The following is a 19158-nucleotide window of genomic DNA, read 5'->3' on the forward strand; positions in this document are numbered from 1 at the left end:
ACCTGAGTATCAAGGAAATGCTCTAGCAGACTTCCCTGGTAAATCAGCCAGCACTAAGATGGTCCCAATATGAACTTGAATGAATTCCATAAGATTGATTCTAGCCAAACTATTTGTAATTTATATAAAAAACAAAATCAGGCACCTGGGCTGGAACAACAATGTTGGCACCAACAATGTGCAAATTTAATATTAAATGAAGACTCACTGAGGGCCCAGGTAGCCTCCTGGTTCTTGCCGAGTCCTTGAAAATGCCATGAATAAAAGCTCTATATTCTGCAACTCATCATGGCACAGATAAAATGACCCAAATTATGAAAAGTATTGGTAGAGTGACTGCTCCAAGGTTGCAAAATTGGTTTATGACCAACATCTGACTTGTCAAACTCATAATGGAAAGACCATTAATGGAAAGACCATTAAGGTATTAGATAGAGCATTCCCACCACCTACTAGGCTATTTGAACACTTAAAAATGGGTTTTAGCCCTAACCGGTTTGGCTCAGTGGCTAGAGCGTCGGCCTGGGGACTGAGGGGTCCCAGGTTCGATTCTGGTCAAGGGCATGTACCTTGGTTGCGGGCACATCCCCAGTGGGGGGGTGTGCAGGAGGCAGCTGATCGATGTCTCTCTCTCATTGATGTTTCTAACTCTCTATCCCTCTTCCTTCCTCTCTGTGAAAAATCAATAAAATATATTTTTTAAAAAATGGGTTTCATTTAATTGCCTCTGCAATGGGTTATCAATATGTTCTCAGGATGGACTGAAGCCGTCCCATGCAGAAAGGCTGATGCCACAACCATGGTTGACAAACTTTTAGAAAGTATTTCCTTTATGGGATATCCCCAGAGAAATCTCCAGTGATAGGGGAACTCATTTCACCAGATAAATAACTAAACAATTAAATAAGGCGCTGCTGACACAATGGCAATATCATCATCCTTACAGTCCGTCCTCAGTCATCTGGTAATGTTGAACAGACAGATGGTAATGTAAAACTAAAGCTAGCTAGATTAACAGAATCAACTGGACTGCCCTGGTCAAAACTCCTACCACTGGTTTTTGATGGCAATTATATCAACACCTATGGGAAAGTGTAAGTTAACACCGTATGAAATAGTAGCAGGAAGACCTACACCTTTGATAGAACCATATGTGCCTACTGTACTCATAAATTCTGATATAACTCAATAGTTAAAGCTTTAATGCATTTTGCCAAAGTGTCTTTCCATCAGGTAAAGGAAGCTTTCCATGACCCTCCTACAGAAGGTTGAACCTTCCACAACTTAGAACTGGGAGAGTGGGTCTTCTGGAAACAGCACCTAAGAAAGACTGCCCCTTGCCCGGCCGGCATGGCTCCGTGGTTGAGTGTCGACCTATGAACAGGCGGTCACAGGTTCGATTCCTGGTCAGGGCACATGTGGGCTCGATTCCCAGTGCGGGGCATGCAGGAGGCAGCTGATCTCTCTCATCATGGATGTTTCTATCTCTCTCCCCCTCTGAATCAATTAAAAAAAAAATATATATATATATAAAGAAAGACTGCCCTTGAATCTCATTGGAAGGAACAAAGACCAGGTTCTCCTCACTACCCAGATAGCAGCCAGACTTTAGGGATTGAACCTTGGGTCCACAGCTGTTAGTTGAAAAAGGCTCCTCCAGGCCCTTGAACTGCACACCAGCCCGAGATCTAGTGAAAACTGACCAGTGGGGTTCTCCCTGAAGCAGATGACATCCTGAAGCAGACTGCTCTTCCAAGATCATGGATCCACATCTTCCTCTCCAATATGAACCCTTTGTCCCTCCTGCCTATTCGCTATCTGCTTTTTCTTTCCATTAATACATGGGAAGACAGCACTATAATTAAGATTTCACAAATAATAGCTATTGCAGGAAACTTAACTAACTACAGGATTTGTCACATTAAGCCAAAAAGTACACGAGGAGATCCCTCACTCATCCTAAAAGTAATTTCATTGGAATCCTAAATGCCGCCGTATGCCTAAATTATTCATGAACCCCTTTTATAAAAACACTAAAACCACATACCCACCCCCCCTTCCTTGCCTCAATTTAACCCAACCCTGGGGTGGGAAAACGAGATCCATATATATCCAGAGCAGCCAGTGTAAATATATGTGACACTGCAGAGCATTTATAGGCTTGGTGTCAGCCCCACGTATTTAGGTGGTCTTTCAATGTGTAATAACACAGTGTCTGAGTGTTTGTTGAATGATGCTAACACCTCTGCACCAACCAATGGGTCCATAATGGTAACGTTTATGAGGGAGCCCTATGAACACTCAGGCTACTCCTTTACACGTGGAGGTTTTGTCAATGGCCTCTGCTTGGGCAACTCATTGTCTTGACAGCGGAGGATGAAAGAACAACGTGCTCCCGCTGTATTTACTACTCCGCTGTCCCTCACAACCCCTCAGGCTCGACAGCAGTCCACTCCCTGAATTTACACAGCCAGCAGACTTTTAAAAGTTTACCAGCAGATGGGTGACATTTGGATGGTCCCTTCTTCCTTGGCTTGGAGTTAGAACAAACACGTATGTGATCAGAAACTTATCCTCAACTCTGGCAATCACTTCTGAGTTCACTGCTAAAGCCACAGCTGCACAACAGAAGTCCCCAGGCTCTCTTGTGAAGGTGGTTTTAGATAATAGAGTGGCACCAGATTACTTGTTGGCTGAACAAGGAGTCAACCTGGATCAACACCCCTGGTACCGCAGAAACTCAATTATAAGATATTAACAAGCAAGTTACTTGGCTAAAACAGGTTGATACCTCATTTGATTCATTCATGGGGACCCTGGCTAAGGAGAATACTTCTGACTCTTGGGATTATTCTCCCAATAGTCATCAGTAGAGTCTTAAATGCATCTACAGCTGTGGATTTTGTGTGTTGATTGGGAATAGGTGACACTTATGAAGGGAAGCAGATAAGTAGAGTGCCATTATTTTGATTTATTGCATTCTGAAGTACCATGGGGTGGGGGGCCTGAGAACAAGTCCGCTTTATCAGCAGTTCTAAAGCCATATTACCTGAGATTTGCATTCTTGGGGTGGGGGGGGGGAGGGTAAATCAAGACTGAATTATCAATATATACGTCAAGAGATTTGGGTTTTGGCCCTGACAGAAGAACCTGTACTAACCTGAAAAAGCTTACATGAGATTAAAGAAAGAAACCAGCTAAACACCAAATCCCAGTGAAAGACGTGGATTTAACCAGAGAGCCACACACGTTAGCAGAACACCCCTCTTCGGGTGGTTGGGAACGCAGGAACTTGATGCGAGTGCGGGCTGCTCAAGGCGGTGCCCCCCAGGGATCGGCTGCGGGCTGCAGCATCCCAGGAAGAGCCAGTCCTGGGGTCGCATTTCCCGTCTCTGCTCCCTTTCACTTCTCATCGTCCCGTCCATAGTTAATTGTCTGTAAGGCCTGAGCTATGAGCGTAGCCATTTCTCGGGTGCCCGCAGCAACCACTCTGCAGGACATGAGGTCGAGAGGTCCACCTGAGGACAGAGAGAGACCACGTGGGTTACGGAGAGGGCAGAACAGTCCTGGATAACAACGCAGCACGTCACATTCTGAGAAAAACAAAGCTCCCTGCCTGTGCTCGAGGCTGGACCGAACAGGTGGTCTAGTCAGAGAGAGAGAGGGGGACGCCTTTCAGCATCAGCACCACCCCAATGAGCGCAGTGGAGGGGTCACAGACCAATGTCGTCCTGGAGGCTGTGCTGGGAGAATGCAGTTTGAGGCCCAACACTGAGGACCAGGAGTCCAATGACTGGTGAGACCAGGACAGGAGAGAGCAGCCCTCTGTCTCTATGCTGCACGGCAGGCCCATGAGTTGGTCTTTCTGACTGGCAACCCGACGTGGCTGCTGTGAGGACCAGGCAGCTGGGGGAGGATGGTGAAGCCCTGTGTCCTTCTGGGGGGCATGAACAGGACTAGTGCTCACATGGTTAAATCCAGTGTTGGACTCCTTTTTAATCTGAAACTGGTCTGCCTGGCCTTGCCATCTAAGGCTGATACCTCTTCACTTTTATACTTTTCGGGTAACTCAATTTAAGCCTTTAAAGGGGAAAGAAGAAAGAAGTAGAAATAAAATGACAAAAGACCCCTGTCCTTACCCACTAGTTAAAAGGGAGCCCCAGTGTTTGTGCCAACAAGCTCAGGACTAAAAAGCTAGGAGAGAATGGGATCCAATAGGACTCACCCAGCCCCTGACTGGTTACCCCTAAACGTTAGACGAGCGGTTTGCCTGAAGGTAAGTGCACGTAACAGGGGCAGGGATGCTAAGTGGAGTCAGATGTGCCCGGTGGGGTCAGTCCTGGGATGTGATAACCTTGAAGTGGAAGGAACAGACACCTTTCGGATCCATTCTAAAACCTCACAGGCACCCGCGCAGCACACTGCTGAGCCACAGGGCCGCGGGGTCCCAGCCTCCTCCTGGCCAGCTGGGGAGCGTGATGCCCGTTCTACCAGTCTCATCGGATTGTGTGCTTAGAAGACTGTCAAATGGCATGGAAATGGGAAGTGGTGGTGCTGCTCCTATGGGCCATAGTCTGACCCTCGGCTCTGCCTATTTTCATGCCTCATGGCACAGAGTGGGAAGGCAGGAAGGGTGGGAGGGTGGGACCGCTGCTTTCCCAATGCCCTCTCATCAGCAGAGACTCAGAGGAAGTGAGGGACCCTCGGACTGGAGGGGTCACCCAGTCTAGTCTCCACGGTCACACCCCTGGGGACTGAGGCAAGCCCAGGGTCAGGTGGGCCCACCTGACGTGTCCATCACGATGCCTCCTGCTTCTCTGATGATGACGGTGGCAGCGGCCAGGTCCCAGCAGTGCAGGCCAAACTGGTAATAGGCGTCCGCAGCCCCCGAGGCCAGGAGGCAGAGCGCCAGGGTGGAGCTCCCGATCACTCGGACCCTGGGGGAGAGGGAAGAGAGTAGTCATACACATGTGAGGGCACCGGGCACAAATCAGGCTGCTCTTAAACGGTGTTCATGCCTACTTCATCCGGTCACTCCCGCTGTGAGCATTCCTAGGCATTAAGAAGGAGCCACAGGGCTTCTCCCACAAGCTCTAGGTTCAAAGTCTAGAGTGCAGTGCAGTGCTGTCCAGCAGAGCTTTCGGCGGCGCGGAAACCTTCTGCACTCTGGTAGCTTGAGCCACCTGTGGCTGTCATGTACTGGAAATGTGGCTGGCACAACTAAACAGCTCAACTGTTAACTCTATACACGTTTAAAGCACCTCATGTGGCCATAGCTACCGCACAGACCCAGATGGAGGATGGGAGATGAAGAGGATTCAATTGGACTTGGATTTATTTTCCCAAGTGTTTACTGGAGGAACAGCAGTTAGGCAGGGGTCTAAGCACACACAGGCTGGTTGGGTAGCTGTGGCTGAGATCAGTTCCTGGGCTTCTCCAAGTTGCTCAGAAAGGAATGAACGTCCCCTAACAGCTGCTGCGTGAGCCCCCACACTGGACGGGCAGCACCAGCGGCTGCCCTGGGCCTCGGCACCGCCGTGTGTGTTCCCGTCACGGGATCTTTTTTCCTTTCAGTCCCCGGAGAGTCGGTAGCAAGACTGTGTGTTTGGCACCTTCCTCCTTGGCCCCGGGTGTTGCGGGATCTGAAGCCATACCCATGAGCCTTGGCGTGGAGTAACCTCTCCATGTTGCTCAGGAACAGTTTCAGAGTAGCGGGGTCACGTTTGGGACCGATTTCTGTTAGCACCAAGGCCTTGGAGAGATCTGCAATAGAAAGAATGTCCCATCATCAGAAAAATCAAGTCTTGGTTCTAACTGAATAGTCGGGGTTTTTCCTGAGGTGAAATTCAAATATCAGACTCCTATTCCTTCTAGAATAAGTCTCTTTTGGGTGGTTTATGCTATAAAATTTTTCTAATAGCTATGTTGAAAAGTAAGGACATAGTAAAGAGATAAACAAAATTCACACTCTATTTCATCATCATTCCTTTAAAGCTGCTTTCTGATTCAGATTTCAGGAGGAGATTTTTTAGTTCTCTCTTTTCAAAAATGGTTAGTGTGAAAACTTGAAGAGTTTGGTGTCTTAGGAAAATCATCATCATTCAATCATAAATAAAACAAAATGACTCCAAACTGGGACCACCCAATGTTTGAAGGGGAAAAAAAGCTTTATCAATTAACTATCTTTAAACCTTTTTAAAAAATATTGATTTCAGAGGAGAAAGGGAAAGGAAGATAGAGACAGAAACATCAATGATGAGAGATAATCATCAATCGGCTGCCTCCTGCATGTCCCCTACTGGGGATTGAGCCCACAACCTGGGCATGTGCCCTGACCAGAAATTGAACCATGACCTCCTGGTTCATAGGTTGACCCTCAACCACTGAGCCACACCAACCGGGCTGTTTTTAAGGATAGATTAATAGAAGTGGAATTTCTGAAAAAATAAAAAAATGGTATTTCTGAATGAAAGAGTGTGCATATTTTAGATTTTGATAATTAATAAAGACACTGAAGATTTTCCCCCAGGAACTAGAAAGCCAGATAATCAACTTCCATAGGGAGATAAGTACCCACTTTTACTCAGGTTCATAAGATGTGACTACTCATTTAGGCCACGGCCTCGCCCAATATGTCCTTATCAGAAGGAGGGCCTGGCTGTAGGGTGAATGGAGAGGAGAGTCCTCGAGTGTCAGCCTAGACAAGCAGATACCCCTGCATGCAGGGCTGGTGAGGAAAAGCAGGGATTTTCAAACTAAGTGCCATCGGGCTATTTTACAAGGGAAATTACGCACAGTGTGGAAACAGCAATCGCTCACATCTTACTCTCTTCCAGACACGTCCACGGATGTGCTCAGTCCTCCATCACATTCGCTATCTCACTGTTCTTGTTTCAAGGCTGGGAGACCGAGCTTAGAGAAGGGACCTGCCTGAGGTCAGGTAGCCCCTCAGTGGTAAGGCCCAGACTAAACTCAAGCTTGCCTGGTAGTAAGTGAAAGAAGGGGTTTCTTTCCATAGTTTTAAATTTGTAAAAAGATATTTCTGTATCCTCTTCTAGCTGCAATGTATCTATTTTTCTCACTCTTGCTAATATATTTTTTCCCAAATGAAATCACGACGAGTAAAAAGGAAGTCTGAGTGCTGCCACCTACAGGCAAAATGCCAAAATGCTCTCTACTGTTTTATTTGGTCCTAGCTAAGGAAAACGAAAAGAAATCTAAGAATAAGGCCAATGTTTTTTAACAGGTCACAAAAACAGAAGAGGGAGCTCTAGAGCTGTGAAAATACAAAAACTATCTTGACACCCTCCCTGTCCCCAAGTGCAGGAATACAGATTTCCAGTAGAACAAAGTAAAAGTAAGCAAATCATGGTTGAATCCCACACACAACTGTCATTTTCATAAGGAAAAAGAATGAGGGCAGAAAGACATCTCTCCAGTCAATCAAAGGATGCCAGAAAGATTTGCCCACACACAGAAATAGCTTTATGTAAAAAAGAAAAAAAAGAATTTAATATTATCAACTGTAATTGAAAAATAAAAATTTAAAAAAGAAATAAAGAATATATGAAAGAACAGCATAACTCAAAAGTAGAGGGGATATAACTTAGGAAAGAAACAGAAAACATTTCAGATGAGAAGATAAAACTAAAGAAATACAGAATGAATAAACCCAATGTATCATGCTTTACAAAAAATAAAGAATGAAAAAGAGATTTTAAGAATTGGTGAAAAGCCGAAACCGGTTTGGCTCAGTGGATAGAGCGTCAGCCTGCGGACTGAAAGGTCCCGGGTTCAATTCCGGTCAAGGGCATGTACCTTGGTTGCGGGCACATCCTCAGTGGGAGGTGTGCGGGAGGCGGCTGATCGATGTTTCTCTCTCATCGATGTTTCTAGCTCTCTATCCCTCTCCCTTCCTCTCTGTGAAATGTCAATAAAATATATTAAAAAAAAAAAAGAATTGGTGAAAAAAGGTAAAAAGGATTCAAAAGAAAATGACATAAAGACAAGATAAGCAGAGAAGACCCAACATACATATAATAAGAGACCCAGAAGACAAAGAAAAAAAAAAAAAAAGAAAGAAAGAAAGGAAGAAAAGCAACTGAATTGGGAAATAAAAAAATGCTAAAAACTATAATTCAAGATAACTTTGATGATTTTTTTTTAAAAGGACTTGAAATTATATATTGAAAGGGCATTCCATGTACTTAGGAAAACGGACTCAGAAGGAACAACACTTTATTAAAATTACTGTATTATAAAGACAAATATCTTATGTTGGGCATTCAAGTAAAAAACTAAAGTCCTTATAAGGGAAAGAAAAACAGTCTTCAGACTTTTCGGCAATGTACTTATGCTAGAAGATGATGGAGACAATTTAAGGCATTCAACACAAGAAAATGAGCCATGTGTTTTACTACCAGAAAATGGATTTTCAAGTATAATGGCCTCTGATACACTTAGGAACATGTAAGAACTCCTGGAATATTGTTCCCATGAGTCCTTCCTGAGAAATCAATTGGAGTAGTTCTCAAAGTGTGGTCCCTGTGTTTCTTTTAGAAATCTGTGAAGTTAAAACAAATTTCATAATAATACTAAGAGATTATTTGCCTTATTGATAATAGGGAAGTAATAGACAACCATCCCAAAAAGAGAGGGCTAGGAATATTATATAAAATTTTTAATAAAAAGAGAATTATTAGAATATATAAACCTTTCTAAATACCAGAAATTATAAAACAGTTGCTTGTTTTTAATGACATATCAAAATAAACAATGGAACAATAAACTTAAACATTTTTAATGGTTATCTATAGGGTAAAAAGGACAAGGAAGGATAGAAGCTAAACTTCTTTGAGCCACATTGACCAGGCTGGGTAATCATTTGATAATAGAAGAGCTAGTATTATTTTTCTGAAACTGGCATGTGTGTGTTGTGGGATAAAGTGAGCAAGGATTGCATGATATTATTAAATTCCTGGTATCACTGTGCACTAGGGTTTTCAGCATGGGGCCGAGTAGACATACATAGAAGAATTAAGTAGAGAACCCTGTAGCCATGAATTTGAATGGGGCACATCAGTATGGACTCATGATGAATTTCATATTACAAAACAACTCATTCCCTAGCTCTGTCCACTGAAAAGACAGATCCAGGATCTACAATGACCTCTAGACTCCAGATTGTGGCTCCGAAAGGCCCTTTCCATAGATGAGAAAAGTGGAAATTTGAACCCTGACTGGATAGCTAATGATTTTAGGAGGGGGTGAGACTGGTATTGTGATTATGTTTTTCAAAAAACTGTATGTTTTAGAGAGTCATACTGAAATACTGGCTATAAAGTGCTGTCATGTCTGGGATTTGAATCAGGGAGATGTTGGGGTGCTGTGAGTTGGGTGGGGGTGTGGATCAAGCAGAATTGGCCGTGAGTTGGCAATATTGGAGTTGTGTGGTAGGTCATGTGGGTTCATTGTACTTTTTCTTTTCTTTTTTTTTTTAAATATATTTTATTGATTTTTTACAGAGAGGAAGAGAGAGGGATAGAGAGTTAGAAACATCGATGAGAGAGAGAGACATCGATCAGCTGCCTCCTGCACACCCCCTACTGGGGATGTGCCCGCAACCAAGGTACATGTCCTTGACCGGAATCGAACCTGGAACCCTTCAGTCCACAGGCCGACGCTCTATCCACTGAGCCAAACCAGTTAGGGCTCATTGTACTTTTTCTGTCTGCTTTGCACATGTTTGAAATTTTGCCTGGTACAATTTTTTTTAAAAAATATATTTTATTAATTTTTTACAGAGAGGAAGAGAGAGGAGAGGGATAGAGAGCTAGAAACATCGATGAGAGAGAAACATCAATCAGCTGCCTCCTGCACACCTCCTACTGGGGATGTGCCCGCAACCAAGGCACGTGCCCTTGACCGGAATCGAACCCGGGACCCTTCAGTCCGCAGGCCGACGCTCTATCCACTGAGCCAAACCGGTTTCGGCTTGCCTGGTACAATTTGAAGAAAAACGCTACTAATAAAATTCTGGCCTCTAATCCTTTACCCCTAACCAGTGTAGCTTTTTTTGTTTTTGTGAACTGAAGACATTCCAGAAAGGTTAAATAGGAATTGAAAAAGAGAAGGCAAAGAAAGCACAGGGGGAAAGTTAAGCGGTGGTCGTTTTAATGGCTGTTTCCTTCAGAAACTCATCTTAATTTCAGCAATGGGCTGTAACTGATCTTGTGTGAAGACTCAAGTTTCTCCTTTGATAATGACTTTCATTTTTGGGTGTTATGTGCCAGGGACTTTGCTGAGTGCTTTCTATATAATTTTATTTAACCTTCCAAGTTTCATCATCATCACCCCACTTTATACATGAAGACAAGGTTTCAGGTCACAGCATTAGAAGGTGGCAGATTCAGGATTTGAAACCAGGCCTGCATAACACCTAAAGACAGTGCTGCTAAAGCGTACACTCCATCCCCTCTCAAAGGAACCTCATCGCTCATCAAACAGGAAACGACCAAGTTGAAACACACACTAGACTTTATAAATCAGAATTAAAAAAAAAATCACCAAAGAGCTTTGGAACATGTGTGCAGCCAAGGAGGGCTAATGACAGTGAGTGATGGGCAGTCTGGGACAAAAGGGCCTATGATGGGCCAAATAGAGTGGTGACCCTAAGCCCCCAGCCATGGGAGGGATGAGCAGGGCTGGGCCATGGTCTGAGAGCCCCACTGAGGGCGCTGCACTCTTGAGCGACGCAGGCAGGCAACCAGGAGGCCCGGGTGTGTGTGAATGGAGCTGAGTGTTAGATAATCAAATAAAATGTCGAGCAAAGGTCACATAAGCGTGTTTAATAACATGCTTTCTCACTACTGAGTTACACAATTCAGCTTGAGTGGTTGCCTCTTGGCATGTGTGGCTGTAATTAACGCCACTTTTTACTCAGCCAAACAAAACATTTCTGGGAGAGGGAGACACGGGGCGGGGCTGGCACTCTGCGCTAACTGGTTAGTACATCCGCTGCTCCCGCCTCTGAGCCTCTTGTGACCGGCTCCCCGGCCCCTCACCCTGGGCACACTTGTGACTCCCATGCCCCACCCCCCCCGCCCCAGGAGCCTCCTCAGACTCCCTGAGGCAGTCCTGCCCCAGCCTGTCCTTCACACAATGACAGGTCACCTCCCTAACAGACCAGCTGCTCATGGGGCCATGGCACCAAAGCAAACACCTCCTGGCACCTGGGTCAACACCTTTGGCTGTAGAAACCCAAATGTAAGAAATTAACAACGCAGGGGACGCTGCTCTCACCGGACCATCATGGGTCATGGCTGGAGAGCCTCACGTCCTGACCAGAGGAGAGCAGGGCACCTCTTGGTCCTCTCAGTGCCTCTGAGGCTCTCTGGGCACACAGGTGTCATCCAAGAAGGAAAAACGGCAGAAAATAGAGACAATGGAGAAAGGGCACAAGGAAAGACATTTTTAAGAGAAGCTGGAAAAGGGTAGAGAAGGGAGGCAGAAAGGAAGCAGAGGGAGCTCAGAGGAGCAGTGTTGGCACCACAAACTGAAGCCGTGACAGGCAAGTGGAATAACAGAGGGTAGGGGGTGGGGGCGCCTTATGATGTCCTGCTGCAGAACACGTGAGTGAGAAGTCAGCAGGGACAATGCTCTCTACGTTATGGAGACTTTAGAGTCTGCTCCTGGGAGAAACCAAGATGGCGGCATAGGTAAACACCTAAACTGCTGCCTCGCACAACAATATCAAAACTACAACGAAAAGACAAAACAGATACCATCCAGAACCACTGAAAGCTGGCTGAGTGGAAATTCTACAACTAGAAGAAAAGAGGAAAGCACATTGAGAATCAGAGGAGCGGCAAAAGGCTGAGGTACGGAGGCTTGCACGCAGAGAGGATGGGTGGCTGAGTGCGCGGCTGGCTTTCTAAAGTGGGAGGGAGACAGAAGCCCCCGACTGCATTGAACTCCAGTTCCAGGCAAGTTTCTGGGAACCCTGACTCATTCGGGGAGAAACTGGACTGTCTGGCAGCTGGCGAAACTCCAGGGCGGCTTTCTCTCAGAGGTGCCTGCAGCGATTACCAAGGGACACTGAGACCCGGGGGCCTCATAGGGCAGGGCTGACGGGAAGCCAAGGCTGTCTGCTCTGCCCTGAAACTCCACCCCATCCAAGCTGAGCACAGAGGCTTTTGCAATTTTGCAAGTCTTGTCTCATAAGAGTGTCTCCAGCACAGAAGTTCTCCCAGCGTAGACACAGCTGATCCTCACAGCCAATTTGCCTGGAGGTAATTCCTCCCAGTGATACCAACAACAGTCAAGACTTAACTACAACAGGGCTGAGCACACAGCCCACAAAGGGGTGCACCAAGAGTGTCCATCTCAGGTAACTGGGGAGGCTGAGCCACTGTGCCCTAGAGGACACCTACCACACAAAGCTACTCTACCAACTCAGGGAAGCAACCAAAATGTGGAGACAAAGAAACAGATCACAAATGATAGAAATGGAGGAAAACAAACGACTGGATATAGAGTTCAAAACCACGGTTATGCCGAAACCGGTTTGGCTCAGTGGGTAGAGCGTCGGCCTGCGGACTGAAAGGTCCCAGGTTCGATTCCGGTCAAGGGCATGTACCTTGGTTGCGGGCACGTCCCCAGTGGGGGGTGTGCAGGAGGCAGCTGATCGATGTTTCTCTCTCATCGATGTTTCTAGCTCTCTATCCCTCTCCTTTCCTCTCTGTAAAAAATCAATAAAATATATTAAAAAAAAAAAAAAAAACCACGGTTATAAGGTTTTTCAAGAATTTCCTAGAAAAGGCCGATAAATTTAGCGAGACCCTCGAGGATATGAAAAAGGACCAACTAGAAATTAAACATATACTGATTGAAATAAAAAATATTATACAGAGACCTAACAGCAGACTAGAGGACTGCAAGAATCAAGTCAAAGAGTTGAAATACAAAGAAGCAAAAAACACTCAGCAGGAAAAGCAAAAAGCAAAAAGAATACAAAAACTTGAAGATAGTGTAAGGAGCCTCTGGGACAACTTCAAGCATACCAACATCCGAATTGTGGGGGTGCCAGAAGAAGAGAGAGAGCAAGATACTGAAAACCTATTGGAAGAAATAATGACAGAAAACTTCCCCCACCTGGTGAAAGAAATAGACTTACAAGTCCAGGAAGCGCACAGAACCCCAAACAAAAGGAATCCAAAGAGGACCACACTAAGACACATCATAATTAAAATGCCAAGAGCAAAAGACAAAGAGAGAATATTAAAAGCAGCAAGAGAAAAACAGTTAGTTACCTACAAGGGAGCACCCATACGACTGTTAGCTGATTTCTCAACAGAAACTATGCAGGCCAGATGGGAGTGGCAAGAAATATTCAAAGTGATGAATAGCAAGAACCTACAACCAAGATTACTCTATCCAGCAAAGCTATCATTCAGAATTGAAGGTCAGATAAAGAGCTTCACAGATAAGAAAAAGCTAAAGGAGTTCATCACCACCAAACCAGTATTATATGAAATGCTGAAAGGTATTCTTTAAGAAGAGGAAGAAGAAGAAAAAGGTAAAGATAAAAATTATGAATAACTAATACATGTCTATCAACAAGTGAATCTAAAAATCAAGTAAATTAAAAATCTGATGAACAGAATAAACTGGTGAATATAATAGAATCAGGGGCATAGAATGGGAGTGGACTGATAATTCTCGGGGGGAAAGGGGTATGGGAGGTGTGGGAAGAAACTGGACAAAAAGCGTACACCTATGGATGAGGACAGTGCGGGGGAGGTAAGGGCAGAGGGTGGGGTGGGAACCGGGTGGAGGGGAGCTATTGGGGGGGGGAAAGAGGAACAATTGTAATAATCTGAACAATAAAGATTTATTAAATTAAAAAAAAAAAGAGTCTGCTCCTAATCTACCTTCTCTAAGCCTCAGGCTCAGCTCTTTCCTTGTCTTGCAATTTTCTCCCCGACAGTATCTGTCCTACACAATGCTAAAATATCACCAGTTTAATCAGAGAGAAAGGCCAAAAAGAGTCAGCAAAGCATCTAAAGCAGCACACTGTGCTCGATACGTGACAATATGCAGATTAAGTATAACGCAGACCCCGTATGAGAGCTGCTGGGTGCCCTCGGGGTTTTGCTTGAGGAGTAACAATGACAGTGGGACATCTGTGGTGAGTGAAACATCACTTATGGACACGACTTCCATCGGAAACTGAAGCCGGCTCCACTCAGCCACAGCAGGGGCATCATGATGGCTGACATGTACCTGAGCATGCTTCCGGCTCTGCCCATGGCATTGGACTGCTGGAGACCCACTCAACTAATGACGGTGTCTCTAAGCATTCAAGATGAAAGATGCGAGTACAAAATAGAATGAGACTATTTAAAGCTCCTGGCCACATTCACAAAAACATTAAGATACAGAACTGGCTCAGCTTCCAGTTCATCAGGGACACGGTGTCCCTAAGCAGAGCTTGACCTCTCGGCAGGAGATGTCCACCACCGTCCCAGGCATTTTCCATGGACATGTCTCAGCCCGAAGTGAACTGAGACCCCCCACGTGAGGCCCACCTGTCTCCCCGGAGACCTGCAGCCGCTGGCCATTGCAGAAGGCGCCCCGGCCCCGCCGGCCCGTGTACAGCCGCTCCTCTGTGCAGTGGTAAATCACTCCAAACTCAAGCTGCGGGCAGGGCAGGACAGAAAACAGTTCACTTTAATGCAGACAGAAAACAGCACAGCAACTCAAAGGCGAAGGCGTTCTCCGTGTTCTGACGAATGCTAGATGATGTGCTAGAAACTCCTTTCCAAAAGGGAATTAAAAAGCAGCACCTAGAGCCGAAACCGGTTTGGCTCAGTGGATAGAGCGTCGGCCTGCGGACTGAGGGGTCCCGGGTTTGATTCCGGTCAAGGGCATGTACCTTGGTTGCGGGCACATCCCCAGTGGGGGATGTGCGGGAGGCAGCTGATCGATGTTTCTCTCTCATCGATGTTTCTAGCTCTCTATCCCTCTCCCTTCCTCTCTGTAAAATATCAATAAAATATATTTAAAAAAAAAAAAAGCAGCACCTAGATTCAAAACTAGACCTGCATAGAAGCAAGCTTTCTTTGTAAAAATTACTACATTTAAAAATGTACTGACCTAGCCGGTTTGGCTCAGTGGATAAAGCGTCGGCCTGTGGACTGAAGGGTCCCAGGTTCAATTCTGGTCAAGGGCACATGCCCAGGTTGTGAGCTTGATCCCCAGTAGGGGACATGCAGGAGGCAGACAATCAATGATTCTCTCTCCTCATTGATGTTTCTATCTCTCTCTCCCTCTTCCTTCCTCTCTAAGATAAATAAATAAATAAATAAATAAATAAATAAATAAATAAACTAAAACTGAAAAAACTATATTAAACCTTAACACCATAATGAAGCATTAGTACCGGAAAGTTATTGAGAAAGCTGAATTCTTTAGAAAGGCTTTCCCCCCCCCCCCCCCCCCCGGGGATGGTGGGAGGTTACTTGTGACTCTAATCAAACCACAAATAACCCTCAAAACTGCTGATGTGTGAAGAATAAAGAATGAAGAATGCATCTGTAATGCCAACAGCATCAAAGAACCCAAGGGTGGTCCCAGGAAGACAGACGTGCCTCACCAGGGGGCTAGTCCCTGAGCGGCGAGCGCCAGCCAGCGGCCGCACTGTTGTCAATCAGTGAGCAGTCCACGCGGCCACGGCCTTCCACTCAGGGGTGGTAAAAAGAAGAGGCATGAACAGATGCTACCTGACACCAAGTGCTCTGTGCCTTTCCTCTACTGACTTCTCACCAGTCAGGGTTAACAGTGCAAGTGTGCTCGCCCTGGGGTTAGCCACGCATTCCTCTTTGGCAAATGAAGAGACGCAGGCAAAGGCCCCAGGGCCGTCTGGCCGCCTGGGCTGAGCAGGACTGCAGTGGAAGGGGCTCCCCGACCTGCAGGGATCGGGTTTGTTGCTGGGAGGATGGTTCAGTCAGCGCTTACCGAGGGCTCCAGCCTTCCAGCAATCCTTACCATGCTCCCCGCTCCACTATCCTGCCTTTAAAAAGCTCCCCAAATTCAGGTCAGTCCTAGAATTGGGCTGGACTTGGGGAGCCTGTCGTGGGGGCCCTGCACCCCTGGGGCAAACAGGGAACGGAGAGGAAGCGGGGGGACGCTCCCCTTGCCCAGGGCCCTCCACTACAAGCCCAGACCACCTGTGTGCAGTCACACACGCCAGACCCATCATGAGGTGTGGGCCTCACTAGTGGCAACCTTGCCAGCACGAAGCACCTTGCCCTCCCTCAGATATGGACCCGCGGCCAAGAGCACCACCCTGAGGTGACTGCTCAACGCCCTACTCGGTTCAGTGGCCACATTCAACAGAGACAAATGAGTAATTAACTCCTTACCCAAATGTCAATATTGAAAATCCTGCTTAGCTTCAACTTAAGTACTTTTACACGGTGTCAAGTTCTCCCCGTTTCCATGCGAGGGAAGCCATGCTAACACAGAGGATTAAGATAAAAAAACGGTGCTCCAAAGGAGGGCTGCTTTTGAAAAACACCAAGCCCTGGTCTTATTTAAATGTGACTGTAGTGACTACAAAGAAGGTAAGGCTTTTCTGAGTGTCATTGCTTAAACTCATTGATACAGTTGAAGCCTTGATCCCACGCCTCTGATGTTGCTTGGCCCCCAGGGTCTCTGGGAACCCTGAAACAGCCACGTTCTCACACTGACAGCTAGAGGAAGATAAAGAAGAATTAATGGAATATTGGGATTAAAAATGTCCTCCCAAAATAGGAGTTCTTTTTGTGTGTGTCTAAATCACACGCCCCAGGGGTCACCGGGAGACCAACTTGGACAATTTGCTCAGCGCTTCCCCTTCCACGGTCACATCGGAAAAAAGACCACAGTGAAAACAGGGCCGGCCACAGAGCCCAAGCTGCACACCTCAAACTGGTTTGCGTTCGCTTGTTTTCTCAGATTTGGAAAACACATGCTTGGATTTACTAGTCATGACTAAGGCGCAGGACAAAGAGAGAAAAACAGGAGTGCGGAGGTTGAAACCAAAAAGGAAGGTGACTGAATGAAACCTGAACTGGAGCCCCGGGGCCCGAGGGGCAGGGGCCGGGCCTTCTTGGGTCACGCACCTCTTGGTTCACAGCAAATCCGATGCTGACGGCCACGGTGGGAAATCTGCGAAGGAAACAGAATGGCTTACCCTCTGAGACGCGCTGGCCTCTTGCGAACCAGCATGCAGCACTTAGGAGCCTCCGTGTGGCTGCGCAGCGTTGCCACGTCCAGGCACAGAAGGGCCTTTCTGGGGCGCGGGCGGGTCTGTTTTTTTAAAAGCTGCTTCCCACCATTTCACTAACGGCTTCCAAGACAAACAGGCTTAGCCGCCCTTGTGGTAAGATAGCTGACCTTGAGGGGAAGCAGTCTTCTGAGACATGTCAAACTGATGGAATTCAACAAGGACCAGGGACCCAATGGAGAGGGATTGTAATCACCACCTTTTTGGTTCTCAGAGACCTAAAGGGACAGCTGAGACCTCCAAAAAGCCCAGACTCCTGCCCCAGGCGGCGTGATGAGGGTCCCAGGAGGCAACACCACAGGCCCAGGCCACAGCCTCCACCCAGAGGTTGGGTCTGGGTGACAACAGCTTTCGTCACCCCGTCTCTCATGTGAGCCCTCGAGCAGGCGGGGGTCACAGTGGTGGAAGGCTGGCTCTGACGATGAAGTTTGCCTGTGGTTTTATTTTGTGATTTTGTTGTTGCTGTTCCGTGTCTTTAAAATAATCTCTCCTTTATGTGAAGATCATCAGAGCTTAACAACAAGTAGGAACAAGGAAAGGCTGGGTACAGCTAATCCACACGAAACCAGTCATACACGAATCTGGGCTCTGCCTGCCGGGGCGGTGGCCTAGCCACAGTGTCATTGGTGGCTGGCTCCCTGGGCAACCTCAGCCAGACGCGGCCTCAGTTCCCACTCTCAGAGGAGCTCTCTCCTGGGCGCTTTAGTCGCGACACTGCCACCGCCGGACATAAGGGCAAACAGGTCCTGTAGGATCTGCAGAGGCTAGATAGAGGCTTCGGGTGTCTTCAGGCCGGAGGCGCGTGGCCATGGCCCTCGGAGCTCTGGAACCGTAGGGTCAGCACCACAGCTTATCCTCAGATGATGTTCTCCAAGTCGTCTCTCTAGCCCCAGTTCCCCTTGGCCCTGTGGACGTGTGGCCTTTACCACACCTTGGGGCTCAGCCACCCTGTCCCCACTACCGCACATAGAATGGCGAGCAAGACAGGAGGAACCGGTGCTCCCCTCAGCAAACACACCTAAGAGGGGAGCCCTGTGATGCCACAGCAACTCCCCAGGGGGTGTCAGGCTTTAGTTAAAATGATAGTCTAGTGCAGTGGTCGGCAAACTCATTATTCAACAGAGCCAAATATCAACAGTACAACGATCGAAATTTCTTTTGAGAGCCAAATTTTTTAAACTTAAACTTCTTCTAACGCCACTTCTTCCAAATAGACTCACCCAGGCCGTGGTATTTTGTGGAAAAGCCACACTCAAGGGGCCAAAGAGCTGCATGTGGCTCACGAGCCATGGTTTGCCGACTACTGGTCTAGTGACACTGTTGCTATCACCAGATGGCACTATTCAGTTGCCTCAAAAGGGTCAGCTGTGTGGGCACAAATGAATGAATTCTGAAGAGGAACCACACTTAGAAAAGGGTGGTGAGTAACACGCTACATCGGAAGTAGCTTACCTACTTACATATAAACATACTGTGGCAACACATAAGAGGACAGTGACAAGAACCAGGACCCCATCCATCATCTGGCTGAGCTCACACTTGATCACTTTACATGAGGAAATCGAGCGTCTCTGTGTCATCCATGACAGGGGCTCTCCAAGTACGGTCCAGGAATGCAGATCCATGGGATGCCCCAACCTACTGAGTGGGGACCTGGGCACAGGCCAGGAACCTGTGCCAACCAGCAGTCTGGGGCTCTATGCGTGCTCCCATGGGAGAACCACCCTCTGTGGAAACCACATCACTTTCGATGCCCTCGGTCCTGGACAAGTGGGCACAGCTCCAACATGGGACCACGTCCCTGTCACCTCCCGGGGCTCTGTGGCTCA

The 19158-nt window shown here is 46.9% G+C and overlaps 1 protein-coding gene across 3 annotated transcripts in view; it reads right to left on the reverse strand.

Annotated features, from left to right (window-relative positions):
* Positions 1 to 2956: 2956 nt before the first annotated feature.
* Positions 2957 to 19158, reverse strand: part of IMPA2 (inositol monophosphatase 2) — a 41828-nt gene continuing 25626 nt past the window's right edge. For 2 of the 3 annotated variants that reach the window (XM_080685269.1, XM_080685270.1), the window contains exons 4-8: positions 17166 to 17211; positions 14589 to 14697; positions 5655 to 5763; positions 4786 to 4937; positions 2957 to 3518 (exon numbers count right to left, since the gene is read on the reverse strand). In XM_080685269.1, coding sequence (XP_080541395.1) covers positions 3403 to 3518; positions 4786 to 4937; positions 5655 to 5763; positions 14589 to 14697; positions 17166 to 17211 — 532 coding nt within the window. In that variant the 3' untranslated portion in view covers positions 2957 to 3402. Of the gene's footprint in view, positions 3519 to 4785; positions 4938 to 5654; positions 5764 to 14588; positions 14698 to 17108; positions 17212 to 19158 lie in introns of all 3 variants that reach the window. The other variant, XM_080685268.1, reaches the window with a different exon arrangement.

Source organism: Plecotus auritus (genome assembly GCF_963455305.1).
Source record: "Plecotus auritus genome assembly, chromosome: 8".
NCBI classification, from domain to species: domain Eukaryota; kingdom Metazoa; phylum Chordata; class Mammalia; order Chiroptera; family Vespertilionidae; genus Plecotus; species Plecotus auritus.